Source organism: Physeter macrocephalus, chromosome 1, assembly GCF_002837175.3.
Source record: "Physeter macrocephalus isolate SW-GA chromosome 1, ASM283717v5, whole genome shotgun sequence".
Classification (NCBI taxonomy): domain Eukaryota; kingdom Metazoa; phylum Chordata; class Mammalia; order Artiodactyla; family Physeteridae; genus Physeter; species Physeter macrocephalus.
Genome location: NC_041214.2, coordinates 42,543,593 through 42,561,011, shown reverse-complemented (window position 1 = coordinate 42,561,011; position 17,419 = coordinate 42,543,593). Strand labels below are relative to the sequence as shown.

Below are 17,419 nucleotides of genomic sequence, written 5' to 3'. Positions count from 1 at the left end.
GGACGACATGAAAAATTACACAACAGATTTTCACCAAACTTGGGAAGTATGTTTGGGATAGCCAGATTCAAAGTGTAGGCTATGAAGAATAGAGTATATTCATGTTGTGGAGCTTGATGGAGAAATAATAAGGGAGGGAAAATAATTTTCCCTCTACCTTTCTGAGTTCTTGGCTGAGACTTCCTGTGACAAAAGACAGATTAACAAGAGAAAAGCAAACACATTTATTAACATGTATACCTCATGTATACATGGGAGATACCCAGGAAAACTGAGTAAGTCCCAAGATGGCCCAAGTCACCACCTTAAATACCATCTTTAGCTACAGACAAAAAAGGATGTTGGGGGACTTTCCTGGAGGTCCAGTGGTTAAGACTTCACCTTCCAATGCAGGGGGTGCAAGTTCGATCCCAGATCGAGGAGCTAAGATCCCACATGCCTCGTGGCCAAAAAACCAAAAACATAAAACAGAAGCAGTACTGTAAAAAAATTCAATAAAGACTTTATTTTTAAAATGGCCCACATCAAAAAAAAAATCTTAAAAAAAAAAAGGATGTTGACAGAGAACTATATTAACCATAATGGAAAAAAATATCAAACAAAAGAAGAAAACTCATCTAACTATGAAAAAAGAAAGATGTTGGGGCAAAAAGAAGGCCAGCTATGGGAGGTTACCAGGGAAAGCATAGTAAATGGGTAAGGTTTATTATGCAGATTAAATCAGTGCCTTCTCCATTGATAAGAGTTCCTGGACATTTATAGTCAACCTTCTCTTCCTAGTAGAGAGAGGAAAATACCTGTACAAGCGATTTCCTTTGTAAAATGTACATGTCCCTTACAAAAGGGTAACTTCTGCTCTGTTTTCAGAGCTTCTGCTGTTTCTTAAAATAATTGGTTCAAAACAATCCTTATGCCAAAGAGGCATATTTAGGGATGGCAAGTTCTGCTATCCTTCACATCTCAAATTGATGAACAGGCATCCTTGAAAACAACTGAAATAAAAAGAGATAAAAAGAGATCCATGGCTGGAGTGAGACTTGTCACACATAATATGACACTGTAGAGAGAAATCAGACATAATGGCTTCCATCTTTGTGTCCTCAATCAAATGGCCTGAGAACATCCAAACCTGATTACAGCTACTGATTTGGAATCAAATTGCTTTTCAAGTAGGCAACTCGATGAGGAATACGGAGGGCATTTCTGTCCAACAGAATGTTTAGTGATAGAAACCTGGAATATCCACTGTCAAACACTTGGAAGGTCAGCAGATGACGGACAAGTAAAGTCATCTCTCAGGCCATGGACTGATTGATCTGTCAATCAATCCATCCTTCCTTCCATCTCTCTCATCATGTAGCACCTGGCGAGTAGCTGCCCTGGGTATCCCCAGCCTTAGGAGTTAGTCTTTTTTCTTTGTAACTTTTTATTTTATATTGGAGTGTAGTTGATTAACAATGTTGTGATATATCGTTTCAGGTGTAGAGCAAATTGATTCAGTTATGTATATGCATGTATGTATTCTTTTTCAAATTCATTTCCCATTTAGGTTGTTACATAATATTGAACAAGAGTTCCCTGTGCTATACAGTAGGTCCTTGTTGATTACACATTTTAAATAGAGCAGTGCGTACATGTTAATCCCAAACTCCCTAACTATCCCTTCCCCAACCCTTCCCCCTGGTAACCATAAGTTTGTTCTTTAAGTCTGCGAGTCTGTTTCCATTTTGTAAATAAGTTCATTTGTATCATTTCTTTTTAGATACCTTTCTCTTTCTCTTTCTCTGTCTGACTTACTTCACTCAGTATGACAATCTCTAGGTCCACCCATGTTGCTGCAAATGGCATTATTTCATTCCTTTTAATGGCTGAGTAATATTCCATTTTATATATGTACCACATCTTCTCCATTCCTTATGAGTTAATCTTTACATTAAATATTTAAAAGAATAGCTGGAGCTTCTATAACATGTATAGCAAGAGAGACTTTATGTTCCCTGATATCTCTGAGATTTTTTACAATTTCAAGCTGAATTAAAAATCACTTGTATCTAAAAACAAAAACAAAAACAACCAAACAAATAAATAAAATAAAAAACAAACAAAAAGAAATTTTAAAAAATCACTTGCATCCCTCCTCTCTTTTCCCCACCCTGCTTCAGCTCAAGTTACAGCACAGCCCCTTTTCTTTTTAACACAAGGTTCTTCTCCCATTGTGTAGTTGTATAAGTAGAATTTACTCAAGATTTGGCATTAAGGTTGGGCTGCTTGTGACTGGCCAGTTTCGCATCTTGGGCGCCCTGGCCTCTGACCTTGTTGCTAGATCATTTCCTCCTCCCACCTCTTTCTCAGTCTTTCTCTCATCTCTCTTAATCCTTCTTTAGTCTGTCCCATCAAGAGTTCATATTTTCTCCCATTTTTTAGCAAAGCAATTAACTTCTCTGTCTGACCATGTCTATGGGCTTCCTGTTTTATACACAGAGATGTTATCAAGATACTCTCTTAATCTCTTTTTTTTCAATCAATCAATCAATTAATTAATTTTTGCTGCGTTGGGTCTTTGTTGCCGCAGGCGGGCTTTCTCTGGTTGCAGAGAGCGGGGGCTACTCTTCGTAGCGGTGCACAGGCTTCTCATTGCGGTGGCTTCTCTTGCTGTGGGGCACGGGCTCTAGGTGCACAGGCTTCAGTAGTTGTGGCACGTGGGCTCAATAGTTGTGGTGCACAGGCTTTGTTGCTCTGCGGCATGTGGGATCTTCCTGGACCAGGGCTCTAACCCATGTCCCCTGCATTGGCAGGTGGATTCTTAACCACTGAGCCACCAGGGAAGTCCCTACTCTCTTAATCCTTGATGGTTCTCCCTCTAAGAGGAATTCTGCAGTTAACATTTAACATAATAAAAAACTTTCACCTACCCATCTATATCCATCTGTCTTTATTGTCATCCAGTCATCCCTCATTTATCTAATTGATCCATCCCCCTGCCAATACCTACACATTCATTCATTCACCCAGCTCTCAGCCTCTCTACTTTTCACTGATTTCCTCCTATCCTCCTCCAGAGACCTAGAACATTCTGTATGGGAAGTTTCTTTCTCTCGGTTTTTTAAAGAGAAACTTATGCTTTGCAGAAATAACTATCAGCTGTCTTGAAATGATAAAGGGGAAATAGATAAGAGGTGCATTGCTGGGAATGAACTGTTATATAATCTTTGCTTGGGCAAGGGAAGGGCAGATAAGACCCAAATTAGAATTAAGTGAACAAAGCCAAGTGAGGTTTGGGCCTTTCACTGAAGGAGCTTGGCCAGGGGTGACATATTCGCATATATCAAAAGTTAGGGTGTTGGTGGAAATACACCCACAATGCAAACACACCCACACCCACTCAGAAATACTTAATACTTTGAGTTTAGCTTGAATTCAGCCACACTCTCATTGTACTGATGACAATAGACAGCCGATAATTAACCTGTGAACTATGAAAGGATTATTTCTGAAAGTTGAATCCCTCAGCATGTTGCAGAGGTCCTATAATTGATGGATCACTAACAATGCTGCACTGTAAAAAAAAAGGTATGCTTGAATATATGTAGCATCTAATGTTTATATTATACATCAGGATTGTCTTAGATTTGCTAATTTTTCTTACTACTTTTCTTAATTGTGTTAAGTAGTTAAAAGTAACTTTTTAGCATTAGATACATAGGCCAAATTTGAAGTACATTCCATTCTTCAAAACACTCCCCCTGGACCTGACAATGACCAATTATTGCTTTTTTTCTCTTTAGGCAGGGAAAGTTCTTCCAATTGGATACAGAGCTGCAAACTGCTTGACTGAAAAACTTCCCAGGGTGAGTGTTTTCAAAATGCATTTGTGTGAACATAAGGTAAACAACGCTCAACATTCCTTCTGAGAATTGCATAAATTTAATGTGGTCAATTTGGATTATTTTTACTGTATTTTGGGGCCTTCTATTGAGTTTGTCCGAGGAAGTGAAAATTCCAGGCTTACAATTTCCAGCTCTACAAAAACTACTGGAGATTCCATTTATTTCGATGGGAAGTAGTCATTTATGGTATGCTTCCTAACCTGGATACTTCTTGGTTGTTTTCTAAATATAACTTTTAAAATATGTTGTTTATTTCCATTAAAAAAATTTCAGCATGTTTCATTTTTTGGAGCTGTAGATCCCCAGGTACTGATTAAACTCATGTAATGAAGGGTGTTCATTGACTGGTATAGATCAACCTTGCTAATATCTAATCGACTGTACTTAATAATTCTATTTTCTTCTCTCCCTGTTGGTAGCTAATGACCCCACCTGAGGCAAAAAAATTTTTCAACTTCAAATATCCACCTGCTGGAGCCGAAAGAGTATTTTATGGCAGAGCAAATGATCCCCAAATTGCACCTTCTTTGACTCATGGAATAAGATCTAAAATTTCAACACCGGTAACTTTTTTTCTGTTTTTCCCTGCACATTATTCACTTACCAAGGTGAAAATGCACAAATGAGGTATTAGTGAACTATCTCCTTCCCACTCTTAATCTTGGGCAGAGAAAAAAATCCAAGCAGCAGCAGCCAAGAGGGTGAGTGTAGAAAAGTCGATGGTTTAAGCCACAGACTAATATTCTCCCCTCAGATAATAAAAGCCAAGCTGCACTTAATTTTCTCACAGTAAAGAGAAGTGCTGTCAATGTTTGTTAAAGCATGGTGAGGACAAAGGCTGGGTGATATTGCTGGAGGTGCTAAGAGCACTTGTACATGCATTGTGTGCACGCAGGGTCTCGGTGTTACCTGCTACTGATTGAATGGACAGTCAAGGGTCAGAAGACCTGATCTTATACCTGGAGGGAGCTGGTGGGAATCACGTGGCTCTTGCGCTTGTCATTCCTACTTTTCTGGAACCTTTGAGTCGAGTAACCGGAGAGTTGCCCTCATAAATGCTTTAGCCCCAATGAAAAGCCATGTTTAGACATGTCTAAGCTGCATAACCCCAGTTCTGTTGGTTCATTTGAAGGTGAGCCAAGACAACGATCATGAAATGTTTTCCCACAATCATATTGTCTTTTCCCCAGCTATTGAGTTTCAGTGTTCAGACTTTTTCCTTTTTTTTGGTTGTTACATCTTTGCTTTGTACGATTTCTTTAGGCAAAGGTACTGATCAACCCACAGCCTATTACAACCTTTCAACAGAAAATTAAAGATAAGAAGGAATCAGTATATTTTAGCAATCAACGGGCACCGTTAGGAAAATCTCATGATCAGACGCCAGGATTACCTAAAGGCCTGGATATACTCAATACGACCTTTGGGACGGCAGTCATCAGAGGTAGTGAAAATAAAGGGTGGGGAAGGAATGATAAAATGTCTTCTTAGAAAATGGGATTAAATATCCTGTTGGGATTTATTTAGTGCTGGTGCAAATGTTGATTCAAGAATGAAAGATGGGAATCATAGCAAGAAAGTTACTCTCAGACCCAGAAGCCTTAGAGTTGATGTATGTCAAGGCAGTAAGAGTTCAGGGTTTGGAGAGGAGATTCAGGGAGCAGAGTAGAGATGGTGTAAAGATGGGAAAGAGACTCCGAGAAGTTGATGTTGGGACCAGCTGTGAGGGCTGCTATCTCTTTCCCCTGGACATCTATTTGTGTGTTTTATTTCCACCAAAGCCTCTAATGTGGTCATAACTCTTAATTCTTTAAAAAAAATTTTTTTTGTATTGAAGTATAGTTGATGTACAATGTGTAAATTTCTGCTGTACAGCAAAGTGACTCGGTAATACACACATATACATACTTTTTTGTATTCTTCTCCATGATGGTTTATCCCAGGATATTAAATATAGTTCCTTGTGCTATACAGTAGGGCCATATTGTTTATTCATTCTATATATACCAGTTTGCAACTGCTAGCCCCAAGCTCCCCATCCATCCCTCCTCCACCTCCCCTCCCCCTTGGCAACCACCAGTTTGTTCTCTAGGTCTGTACATAACTCTTTAACTCTTTATGAAATCCTGTTTCATATAAAGACCACAAAACAGATAAGTTAGGTAAATGCTGTGTACAACACTCATTCATGAAGATCCATGATGTGTACACTTGCTTATTAACCTAACAGGCAGTATCAGAGCAGATTCCCCTCTCATCTTGAGAGGGAGTTAAGCAATCTTTCAACAAACGACTTAGAATAGAATTGGTCACAGGCCATTTTTTCTTCTGCAGCCCCAGCGTCCTGCCACGTTGTTGGGTGCTTTCCCTTTACACCTTCTCACATTTAGCCTTTTCTGGTCTCTTACCCTCTCCTTCCAGGGATCTTATTACAGGAAAACTCAAATTCCATCTTTTTTTCATCCTGCAGAGGAATTAGCTTCTTTCTTTGTCTTTCTGCACCCACTGAGTCTCTGCTCCAGGAGCTTATCTTTTTTTCACCAAAATGTCCATTAGATTATTTTCCTTAACATAGTAACATCCGTTCTGGAGATAAATTATGCCTTTCTCTTGGAATTCAAAATCTGCCGTTGTGCTTTAGTTTATCAGATCTAAAGTTAAAACTTGTTAAAATTTGAAACATGAAAAATGTATTTTAGAACAGATAAAATATCTTTTTTTTTCTTTTAAATAGGATTAAAAATTGTATTTAAGTACACCAGGCATTACAGAATTACAGTAATTATATCATAACAGCTATCAAGGATTACTTCATTTAATATGGAAAGTACTGTCTAGGTGTGCCTCATTTAAATATGTAATAGAAAGAATGTTCCAAAATGTGTATATGTGTATTAATAGGTGTAATGGTTCCCACATCAAAAAGAAGCACTGCTTTACAGGATTATTCTGAGTAGGTCTACCTTCTGGTATTCTTAACTGTTTACAGACCCCACTTCTTGGCAGAAAGTCCAAAAGAAAACATCTTAATGTATGTTGTTAGGTTGAAAGAGAAGAGTGAAATTGTAAATGGAATTATATTTAAAAATCATTACATGAAACAATAAAAACAAAATAATTTGCTGTATATAAAACCAGGGACCACCAGTCCTGGGAAAGCAGCTGTTCAACAAAGATCTTCTAGCTCTAGGTTTGGGAGAAGTAAGAAGAAGAATTTCTTTCTGATGCCAGTGATTTCCCTGGCACTTTGGGCTACTTTGAAGATGAATATTCACATCTAAACAGATTCAGGGTGTGTGCTGTTGTCTACAGCTGGTAAAATTTGCATCAAGTCTTCCCTACAGGGCATCAGGGTTTCTGAAACTGATTTGTGATTCAAATTTGCGGAGATCATCTTGGGAGGTCTGGAGCAAACTAAAATAAAAAGTATACTGAGATCCTCAAAATTGGGAATTTAACTGGGCTTGGCATATAGCTCAGGACAACCAAAGTGGTTAACCAGTATGGAGTTCTTCAGAATTCTAGGGCTTGAATCTGTTCAAGTGGGATCCTTAAGACAGTGACACCTGGGCTGTTCCTGTCTTTGGTGATAAATCTCTATGTGTGTTGGCTTTTTGCCCATGTAGCTTATGTAGTTAGCATACCAGTTTGTCATTTGCTCTAGTCAACTTAAATATGTTATAAAGAGCTGAAAAATGCCTTAAAACTGATTTAATTAATTCTTCCTTCAGAATTATCCGCTAGAGAGGTGGTGAATCCATCAAAATCCTATCAAGAAGTATTTGAAGAAGGACAGGCAGGACACGATCTGTATATTGTATCTCACAATGATTATTATGCAGGTAAGTCTCCTCCAGTGTAAAATGGGCCTGAGAATATGAGACTCGGATTTGTGAATAGGAATATTATATGCCTGGCATATAATAGGTGATCAATAAATAATAGCTTATTACTTATAAGGTTATAAATCCCAATAGCTGGGAACACATACAGTTATGCATTTTGTGTGTAAAATGTAGAAAGATATGTTTCATTAAAATGAAAAAATAGCTAAGTTAGATTAAATGTTGGGTAGTCTAATCTTGTTTTTTATTCAAATAGTAGGTTTATTCTAAGTGCTTCGTTTTACATGAGGAATATTAGATAACGGTCAAGTGCAGAAATTTTCAAGTCAGATCAAGTTCAAGGCCTAGCTTGTCCATTTATTATCTTTTAGACCTTGAATATTTTACTTATCACCATCTATTTTAAATTTCTTAAATAGGGATAATAATGTTGTGAGGATGAAGTAAGTGCCTGCAAAATGCCAAGCATGGTGCCTGGAATATAGTGAGGGCTCAGTAACTATTATCATTATTATTATTATTGTTATTAAGTGATCTTGACTAGAAGTCTTATTACTAGAATTATTATTCTATAGCATAACTAAAAGGCATTGGATGTTTAAGTGCTGTAAACTACAACTTAATTGTTGACGTGTGGGTGCTAAGTAGAATCTTGATCTAACAGAGGATTGACAATTAGACTCTGATACCTGTCCTGAGAAGGCCGATGGCCTGTGCATGATTCACGAACTAATCTGCATTAGTTAGAAGCAAGACTAGCCCTTCACTGTAGCACAAGACCCCTCTCTTCATCTTATTTCTTTACTTTTCTCCTCCACCGCCCCCTCATGTCATACTCCTTCTGGGGCTTGTCTGCTATGCCCATTGCTCCCCGGCTGGAGTCAGCCATTCCCTTCTCCCATGACCAGTCTCTGCTGGTTCCTTACGCTGCCCGGTACACCCCGGTCCTGAGATCATCTCCATCCTCCCACGGCTGCTTCCACCCCGCGCTTTTTCACAGCCTTGACAAGGCTTCTCTCTGTGTCTCCTCCGCCGCCACTTCCCTGGCTCTGTCCCTCCCTTTCTTCTTCTTTAATATAAATTTATTTATTTTATTTTATTTATTTTTGGCTGAGTTGGGTCTTCGTTGCTGCGCGTGGGCTTCCTTTAGTGGTGGTGAGCGGGGACTACTCTTCGTTGCAGTGAGTGGGCTTCTCATTGCGGTGGCTTCTCTTGTTGTGGAGCACGGGCTCTAGGCGCGTGGGCTTCAGTAGTTGTGGCACGCAGGCTCAGTGGTTGTGGCTCGCGGGCTCTAGAGCACAGGCTCAGTAGTTGTGGCGCACGGGCTTAGCTGCTCTGTGGTATCTTCCCGGACCAGGGCTGGAACCCGTGTCTCCTGCACTGGCAGACGGATTCTTAACCACTGCGCCACCAGGGAGGTCCCCTCCCTTTCTTCTTTTCCTCCTTCTAGTCTTCCTTTTCTTTATTCCTCCTTCCCTCTATTCCTCTCTCGTGAAAATATTTTATTCATTTTTGGAAAAGTTTAGCATCGATAGCACAATCTAATCCAATGCCATTTAATTGTTTTAAGAAAGAACTATTTCAATGAATATGTATATAGATGCCCTTTACATGCATTTAGCATTTGGAGGAAAACTCGGAGGAAAATGAGTGTAGTTTTTAAAATTATTTATTTATTTATTTATATTGGAGTATAGTTGATTTACAATGTTGTGTTAGTTTCTGGTGTACAGCAAAGTGATTCAGTTATACATATGTGCATTCTTTTCCATTATGGTTTATTACAGGACATTGAATATAGTTCCCTGTGCTATACAATAGGACCTTGTTGTTTATCCATTCCATACATAGTAGTTTGCATCTGCTAATCCCAAACTCCCAGTCCAATTTTTTTTTTTAATATTTCGAAGACTCTAATGGACTATCACATGACTGAAATTACTTTCGTTTGCTGATTTTTACAGAAGCTTCACTAGCCTCTTGAAAAGGAATACAATCCAATCCTTTAAATATTTATTTTTTACTTTTTCCCTTTAATGAAAGCACTATTTTTTATTATAAAAATATAATTGTAGAGAATGTAAATATCATGGAAAAATGAAGAAAAAGTAAATGTAACCTTGAAATCCCATTAGCCAGAGATAACTACATTTGATATATTGAACATCTTTCTAACCCCCATCCACGGAGCTATCTTCAGTTAAATGTGACAATAATCTCCATGCTTTTGGAGAAACGGCTATATGCATTTACAATTTTTTACTTGAAATAGTATGTCAAGGACATCATTCAATAACGATAACAACCTCTTTTAAATACACTTAATTTAAATTATTACTAAAGTAATAGATATTTTCTTTTATAAAATGCAGGTTGTATAGAAGTATATGAAATGCAAAGGAAATCTCCCACAATTCCCAGTCTGCCATAGGTGATACTTTCATATATGTTTTTCTTTGCTCATTCATACATGAGTGTATGTGTGTGTTTTGCATCCTACTGTACACACTTTTTTTTTCCCCTTTCGCTTCCCCCTCCCCACATATGAAATTTCTTGGTTGTCTTTTCAGGTCCATTATCAATATTGTATTTTTCAGGATTACAAAAATGTATTGTTTATATTTCTTTGTGAATGTGATTTGTTTCCATAGGATACATTCCTAGATTTCTGAGCATCTAAAAATTTCACTCTTAGAGCCAAACTCTCCACCTGAATAGCTGCCTCAGTTTGCCCTCACAGGCACAGTGTATGAGAATTTCCATTTCGCTGCATCCTCCCCAGTGGTGAACTTTGCCAATCTTCTTTATTTTTGCTTAACTGAGAGTCGAATTATGACTGCGCGCTATTGTTTTTGCTTACATTATTTGGGTTACTGGTGAGGCTGAATATCTTTTCTCCATCATTTTATAACCTTTTAGCTGATCTCTAGTTTCAGTCTTACTTTCTTATCTACAAATAGAAAACTAATACCACATCATGACTTGAAAAAAGTACAGTACTAGATCTTAAAAATGAAGACCTCCCTGTTGGGTTCTCAGCCCTCTATCACCCTTTGAACGTCTCTAATACGAGATAAGTGATGATAACGAAATGTGAAAGTTGTAACGCAAATCTCAGTGAGAGCAAGTATAAAACACCAATCTCAAATCTTAGCGTAGCTTAAAGCACCACTGGGGTCACAAAGCCTTGCAGTACCTCCCCTGATCTTAAGGATTTCTTTAACATTGATGGGGCCTGAATTTTTCATCAGTTATATGTCTTTCTCCTACATCATTTTTCTACTTACTTTCCAAATATTAACACAAGGAACCCTTGTTTCACCAGTCTCCCAGTTCACATGGGAGAATGCCTCTGTCATCTGTAGCCAAATGTGTGCAGTTTCCTGCGCTGTGACAGTTCCATTCTTTTTCCCACTCTCATTTTCATTGTCAGTGAGAACATCATGCGCTTCTTGCACAAAGTTGTGTTGCTTAAGTCAGAAGTCTTCCCTTTTCTTTTCTTAGGAGAAGCAAAGCACCGAAAGTATAACCCATCAAGTTTTCATAGATTTAACTTGTACGGGATCCCAACACCACATTTTAATGATGGACGAAACATGGCAAAAACTTTACATTGGCTTCATGAACTACAAATGTAAGTTTAAGTATGTTGTGTCTTGGAACAAGTGTTAGATATATGGCATATGGACTTGAAAGTTTATTACGTTTATTTTTTGAAGAGGTATAATGCAGTGACATGGTTCAAACATAAAAATAATAGGAAAAGATACACAGTGATATGTCTTCTAAACTGTCCAGTTCCCCCCAGAGATAACCATAATACGGTCTTTTTTGTTGTTGTTATTGGGTTTTTTTCTGTTTGATTTTTTGTTTGTTTGTTTTTGACCACGTGGCTTGCAGAATCTTAGTTCCCCCAGCAGGTATAGAACCTAGGCCCCCTGCAATGGAAGTGCAGACTCCTAACCACTGGACTGCCATGGAATTCCTTGTGTGTGTGTGTTTGTGATTCTAAAGTTATTTCATGTCTTTTCAGCAGATTGGAAGACATACATGAATGTTTTTAATCTATGGGATCAACCCTACTATGTTTCTTAAAGATAGTGGGCTTTCAGGTCTCTACAAAGACAATCATGTCACATATAATTGACCTGTCATTTATCATTCAGTTTTGTTTAATAGTTATTTGAGTACCTGAGTATCTGACTTAATGCTCACAAACTGTGACCTTTTTACACCTGCATTCTACATTTTGACTACTTTCCTAAGAAATTAAAATAAGGTTCCTTAGTTTTTCATTCCCTGTCTCATATTTTATATCTAAGCCAACAAACAAAATAAAAATCTGTATTTCCTACTATGTTTAAAAAATCAGAAGATTGAAAATACTGAGGTACTGGGTTGAACGGTGGCCCCTAAAGATGTCCATGTTCTAATTCCCAAAACCTATGAAGGTTATATTATATGGGAAAAGGGTCTTTGTAAATGCAATTAAGTTAAAGATCTTGAGATGAAGAGATCATTCTGGATGATCTGGGTGGGCCCTAAATCCAATGACAAGTGTCCTCATAAGGGAAAGGTAGAGGGAGGTTTGAGACAGAAAAGCAGAAGACATTCAGAGGAGAAGAAGGTGATGTGAAGATGGAGGAGGCTGGAATGATGTGACAGCAAGCTAAGGGAGGCCAAAAAAAAAAAAAAAAAAAAATGCCAACAGCCTCCAGACTTTGGAAGAAGCAATGAAAAGATTATCCCCTAGAGCCTTTGGAGGGAATGCAGCCTTGCTGTCACCTTGATCTCAGACTTCTGGTCTCTAGAACTGTGAGAGAATACATTTCTATTGTCTTAAGCCACAAGTTCATGGTAATTTGTCTAGCACCCACAGGAAACGAATAAACTAGGCTTGCATTTCTGTACATCAGTGGTGGGAGTGGATTTGTTTTGCTCTCTGCCCTTTATTTTTTTAGTTTATAACTTTTTTAAAATTAATTTTTATTGGAGTATAGTTGATTTACAATGTGTTGGGACTTCCCTGGCCGTCCACTCCGAGCTTCCACTGCAGGGGTTGCGGGTTCGATCCCTGGTCAGGGAACACAAACACAGAAGAAATTCTTTCAATATTATACTAAACCCGTATGAGATAGTTTTTCTTTAGGATATAGAAGAAGAGCTTATAAAACAAATATTCATTAATTTATCGCTATTAAAGTTGTTAAAACATACATAAAGGAAAACATGAAGAAATGATTTAAGTATTTCACTAGATATTTATAATTAAATATAACATAGAAATTGATACTTAAAAGAAGGTGACAAATATGGTTTATCCACTTCTGAAAGCTTAGAAATATTAAACCTACTATCCATTTCTTAAAGATATGAAATAAACATATTCACAAGGTGGTCCTTAAGAAGGTCCTAAGAGCAGAGCTTTTGGGTCATTAACAAGCACATATTTATCAATGATTTGGGATAGTCATAGAAAAACACACTGAATTTATAAAAGCAGGCCATATGCAGGATACATTTCCTGCCAACTTGTCTCTACCCACAAGGAAACATCATTTATGGAACACTGTTTTATTTGATCATTCTTTCTGTATTTCGAAACTTACTTAGAAAATTATGCTGAAATGATAGATTCTTTATTCCCTTGATTTGTTGTATTTCAAAAAGGACTCACTACTTCATTCTTCAGTGTGATTTCTATTATAAACTTGGAGTGAAGTATATTCGTTTACATCTCTTTTTTTTTGTTCCTATTTTCTTCTTTTTTTGTCTTTATTTTTTAATTGAAGAATAGTCGATTTACAATGTTGTGTTAGTTTCAGGTGTACAACAAAATGATTTATTTATTCATATATATATATATTTAATCTTTTTCAGATTCTTTTCCATTCTAAGTTATTATAAGATATGCAGTATAGTTCCCTGTGCTATACAGGGACTACAGTATAGCACAGGGCCTACTGTATAGCACAGGGAACTATACTCCCTGTTATATATATTGGTTATCTATTTTATATATAGTAGTGTGTATCTGTTAATCCCAAACTCCTAATTTATCCCTCCCCCACCTTCCCCTTTGGTAACCATTAAGTTTGTCTTCTATGACTGTGAGTCTCTTTCTGTTTTGTTTACATCTCACTTTGATATGCACTATTTTAACATAAATTTGGTTTACTCTTAACTTTTGAGAGTTATTAGGGATATATACTTTTAAGGAATATATTTCCTCCATAAAACTACCTCTATCTATATTCTGTTTATGACCTTTGGTCTGAAGAATCAGTTAGAATGTTGAAATGGGGTGTGTGTGTGTGTGTGTGTGTGTGTGTGTGTGTGTGTGTATGTGTCTGAGTGAAACAATTGATTGGCATACAGAGACTTCACTCTGAGCTGGTTAGTGAATACTGTGAGGTGTGTAATGATGTTACAGTTATTGATACTCTGACATACTTGGCTGCTCACAAATACTTCCCAATTCTCCCAGAAACATAACCCAGGCACTTTTAGGCTGAGAAGCGTAGGCTCCATGACTTAGAATCCTTACCTTTACCATCCAGGCATGCTCCTAATCATGCCCCTTGGAGCTGGTTTTATTTATTTATTTTTAAAAATAAATTTTATTTTATTTATTTTTTATTTTTGGCCGTGTTGGGTCTTCGTTGCTGCATGTGGGCTTTCTCTAGCTGCGGCCAGCAGGGGTTACTCTTTGTTGCGGTGCGCGGGCTTCTCATTGAAGTGGCTTCTTTGTTGCGGAGTTCGGACTCTAGGCACATGGGCTTCCGGGCTCCGTAGTTGTGGCTCTCGAGCTAGAGCGCAGGCTCAGTAGTTGTGGCGCGTGGGCTTAGTTGCTCTGCGGCATGTGGGATCTTCCTGGCCCAGGGCTCGAACCTGTGTCCCCTGTATTTGCAGGTGGATTCTTAACCACTGTGCCACCAGGGAAGTCCTTGGAGCTGGTTTTAGATTGTCAACTTTATTTGTTCAAATTACAGCCCTTAAACTGCCTCTGATTTTTTCTGACTTTACCCTTATTGTTCTTTTTCTCCCTTTTTGAACTAATGGGAAGTAAATTAAGAAATAAAAGATGAATTACTTTATATTTCATCTTTTGTTTCTCCACAGAGTGTCTCTCTTCTCCAGAAATTTATTCAGCTCCTTATTTCTCCAGTACAGGAAATAGTTTTAAAAGCAAATGGAATCTAAGAGTTTAATGTTCATTGTTTTTAGTCTTAGCAAAACAATAGAGAATTTATTAATTTTAATGTTATTAAATAGCGGTGTTGTAATTTTGCAGTTCTCAAAAGAAATTCTTAGTCATTTAATCACAGTGATAGAAGCAATGAAATTATATTACAGAAAATTGGCAAAATAAAATCACCCATAATCCTGTCACCTTAATTCAACCTTTATTATCTTTTTAATCTATTTCTTTCTAGTGTGGCTTCCTGTGTTGATTTTTGCATAGCTTTAATCAGAGTGCAATAACATTTTATATCCTGGTTTTTCACTTAACATAAAATAATTTTATATTGCTGTGTATTCTAAATAACCAACATTTTGAATGCACACAGAGTGTGTACTTGTTAATACGACATAATTAATCACCCTCCAGGATTGAACATTTAGATTCTTTTCTTTTTTTTTCCCATTGTAGACAGTGAGGCTACAAGCATTTTTATAAATGTAACTTCTTTTCACACTTAATTATGTGGATTATCTCCTTATGATTGGTTTTCAGATGTGGATAAAAGAGGATGAACATTTTTATGCTTTTTGAATCATGTTACCAAATTATTTCCAAAAGGATTATAGCAATTTGCACTCGCAATCTCCAAGTGTTTTACCACACTTTTTGCCAATGTTAGATATTCTCTTTCTCTGTCTCTTGTCTCTCTCTCTATATATATATGTGTGTGTGTATATATATATTTACTTATGTACTATTTAAAAGTGGTACTTTGTTGTTCTTTTATCTTATATTTCTTTTATTACTGGAGAGTATTATAATTTCTACATACATTTGCTTACTAGATTTGAGTTATTTGTTTATATCCTTTGGTTATTTATTTCTTTGATGCTTACTTTTCCGTTAGCAATTTTAGGAGTTACACTTATAAGAATGATATTAACTCTTTTTGTTTACTGAAAAAAATTTTGTTTGCTTGTCTTATTCTTTAATCAAAATTTTATATTCTATTATAAACTTATCTTTATAATAGAATATACATGATAGAAGAATGAACACATAAAGCTTTCTTTTTAGCATATAATTTCTTTTGAAACTGGATTTATTTTGTGATAGCCCAAATGATACTATGGTATTCCTCACCGTATGTACATTTGGTAGCCAAGAATACTTTAGGTAATACAGATACCTGACAATTTTCTAATTTTATAGGAAAAGAGGAGCTAAGGTTGTATCCAAGAGAGTTGATGATTTCAAAGAAAAATTTCAACATAAACTTGGAAGAATTTTAGATCCGTAAGTTCATGATTAACTTATAATTGAAAATGTTTTTGGATCAAATTTACAAACTACTCTTGTGGTAAATTTTGGTTTGTGTTCTATTAGGTTCTATCTATTAAATAAGAATCATCCTTTTGTGTTAATCAGGGAACTCTTGTTAGCCTCTATAGCGCTTGGGGTTCCAGGAAAGTACTGAGTCTCCAAAATGGACACAGCATTTGGAGAACAGGTGGAAAAATTTTGTGTAAAGCTTTATTCCTGAGATCTCAGAAATTTAACTTATTGCATTATATTTTCCTCTCTCTTCCCTGTCACCGCCCCCCCCCCCATATATATGTATGTACTTCCATAATTCTGCTTTGAGTATGTTCTGTTTTTTTTCTTTTTCAGTCTGGACTTTTTCACTGGAAGCCAGTGAAAGCATTTAGCCATTGCTAAGGCGAGTGAGAGATTAGGAAAAAGATCTGTTGGAGAACTTCTGCCTGATTCTCATAGTTTGGTTATAGGAGAAAATATAGGCGATTAAAAACATATGGCAAACATATTTTAAATTCCAGGGATGCCACGTGGTGGGAATTTTCACTAAAGGACTTGTTTTCTTTGATAGCATTGCAGAAACAATGAACGTTCCCCCAGACCACACATTTGGGGCTTGTCTCCGTCCTGAGGAGTATGGTAAATATACAAACTTTCTTCTTAAAAAACAAACAACAAAATCTCCCCCCACCCCCCCAAATCATGCAGTTAAGTTCACCATCTCCTTCTCTCAAAGCTTCTAATTTTAATGGCTTAAAATATTACATTAACATTAAAGAGAACAATTTGTAGCACAAGAAAGAAACAAAATTTTCATATTATATTTGAAATAGGAACAGTTTAAAGCCCTTGTAATGAATTCCTTAAGTGTATTTAAGGCTCAGAATTTTATTTTATTTAGAAAATAAACAAGGCCTGTATTAAACAAGCCGAAGTGAAGTGAGGCAGCTTTTTAATGAATTCCATATTGTACTAGTCCCTTGTTACTCAAAATGTGGTTGCAGATGGGCAGTGTTGGTGGCCCCGGCAAGGTTCTTAGAAATGCAGAATCTCAGGCTCCACCCCAGACCTACTGAATCAGAAACTGCATTTTTTTTTTTTTTTTTTTTTTGTGGTATGCGGGCCTCCCTCTGTTGTGGCCTCTCCCGTTGCGGAGCACAGGCTCCGGACGCGCAGGCTCAGCG

At 37.1% G+C, this 17,419-nt stretch overlaps 1 protein-coding gene across 1 annotated transcript in view; it reads left to right on the top strand.

Annotated features, from left to right (window-relative positions):
- The window catches only part of EFHB (EF-hand domain family member B), a 47,692-nt gene that overhangs the window by 11,262 nt on the left and 19,011 nt on the right, over positions 1-17,419 (top strand). Inside the window, exons 2-8 of the mRNA XM_007110756.2 lie at positions 3,786-3,848; positions 4,307-4,450; positions 5,151-5,331; positions 7,619-7,729; positions 11,237-11,366; positions 16,131-16,214; positions 16,807-16,874. Of these exons, the coding sequence (XP_007110818.2) occupies positions 3,786-3,848; positions 4,307-4,450; positions 5,151-5,331; positions 7,619-7,729; positions 11,237-11,366; positions 16,131-16,214; positions 16,807-16,874 (781 nt within the window). The remainder of the gene's footprint in view (positions 1-3,785; positions 3,849-4,306; positions 4,451-5,150; positions 5,332-7,618; positions 7,730-11,236; positions 11,367-16,130; positions 16,215-16,806; positions 16,875-17,419) is intronic.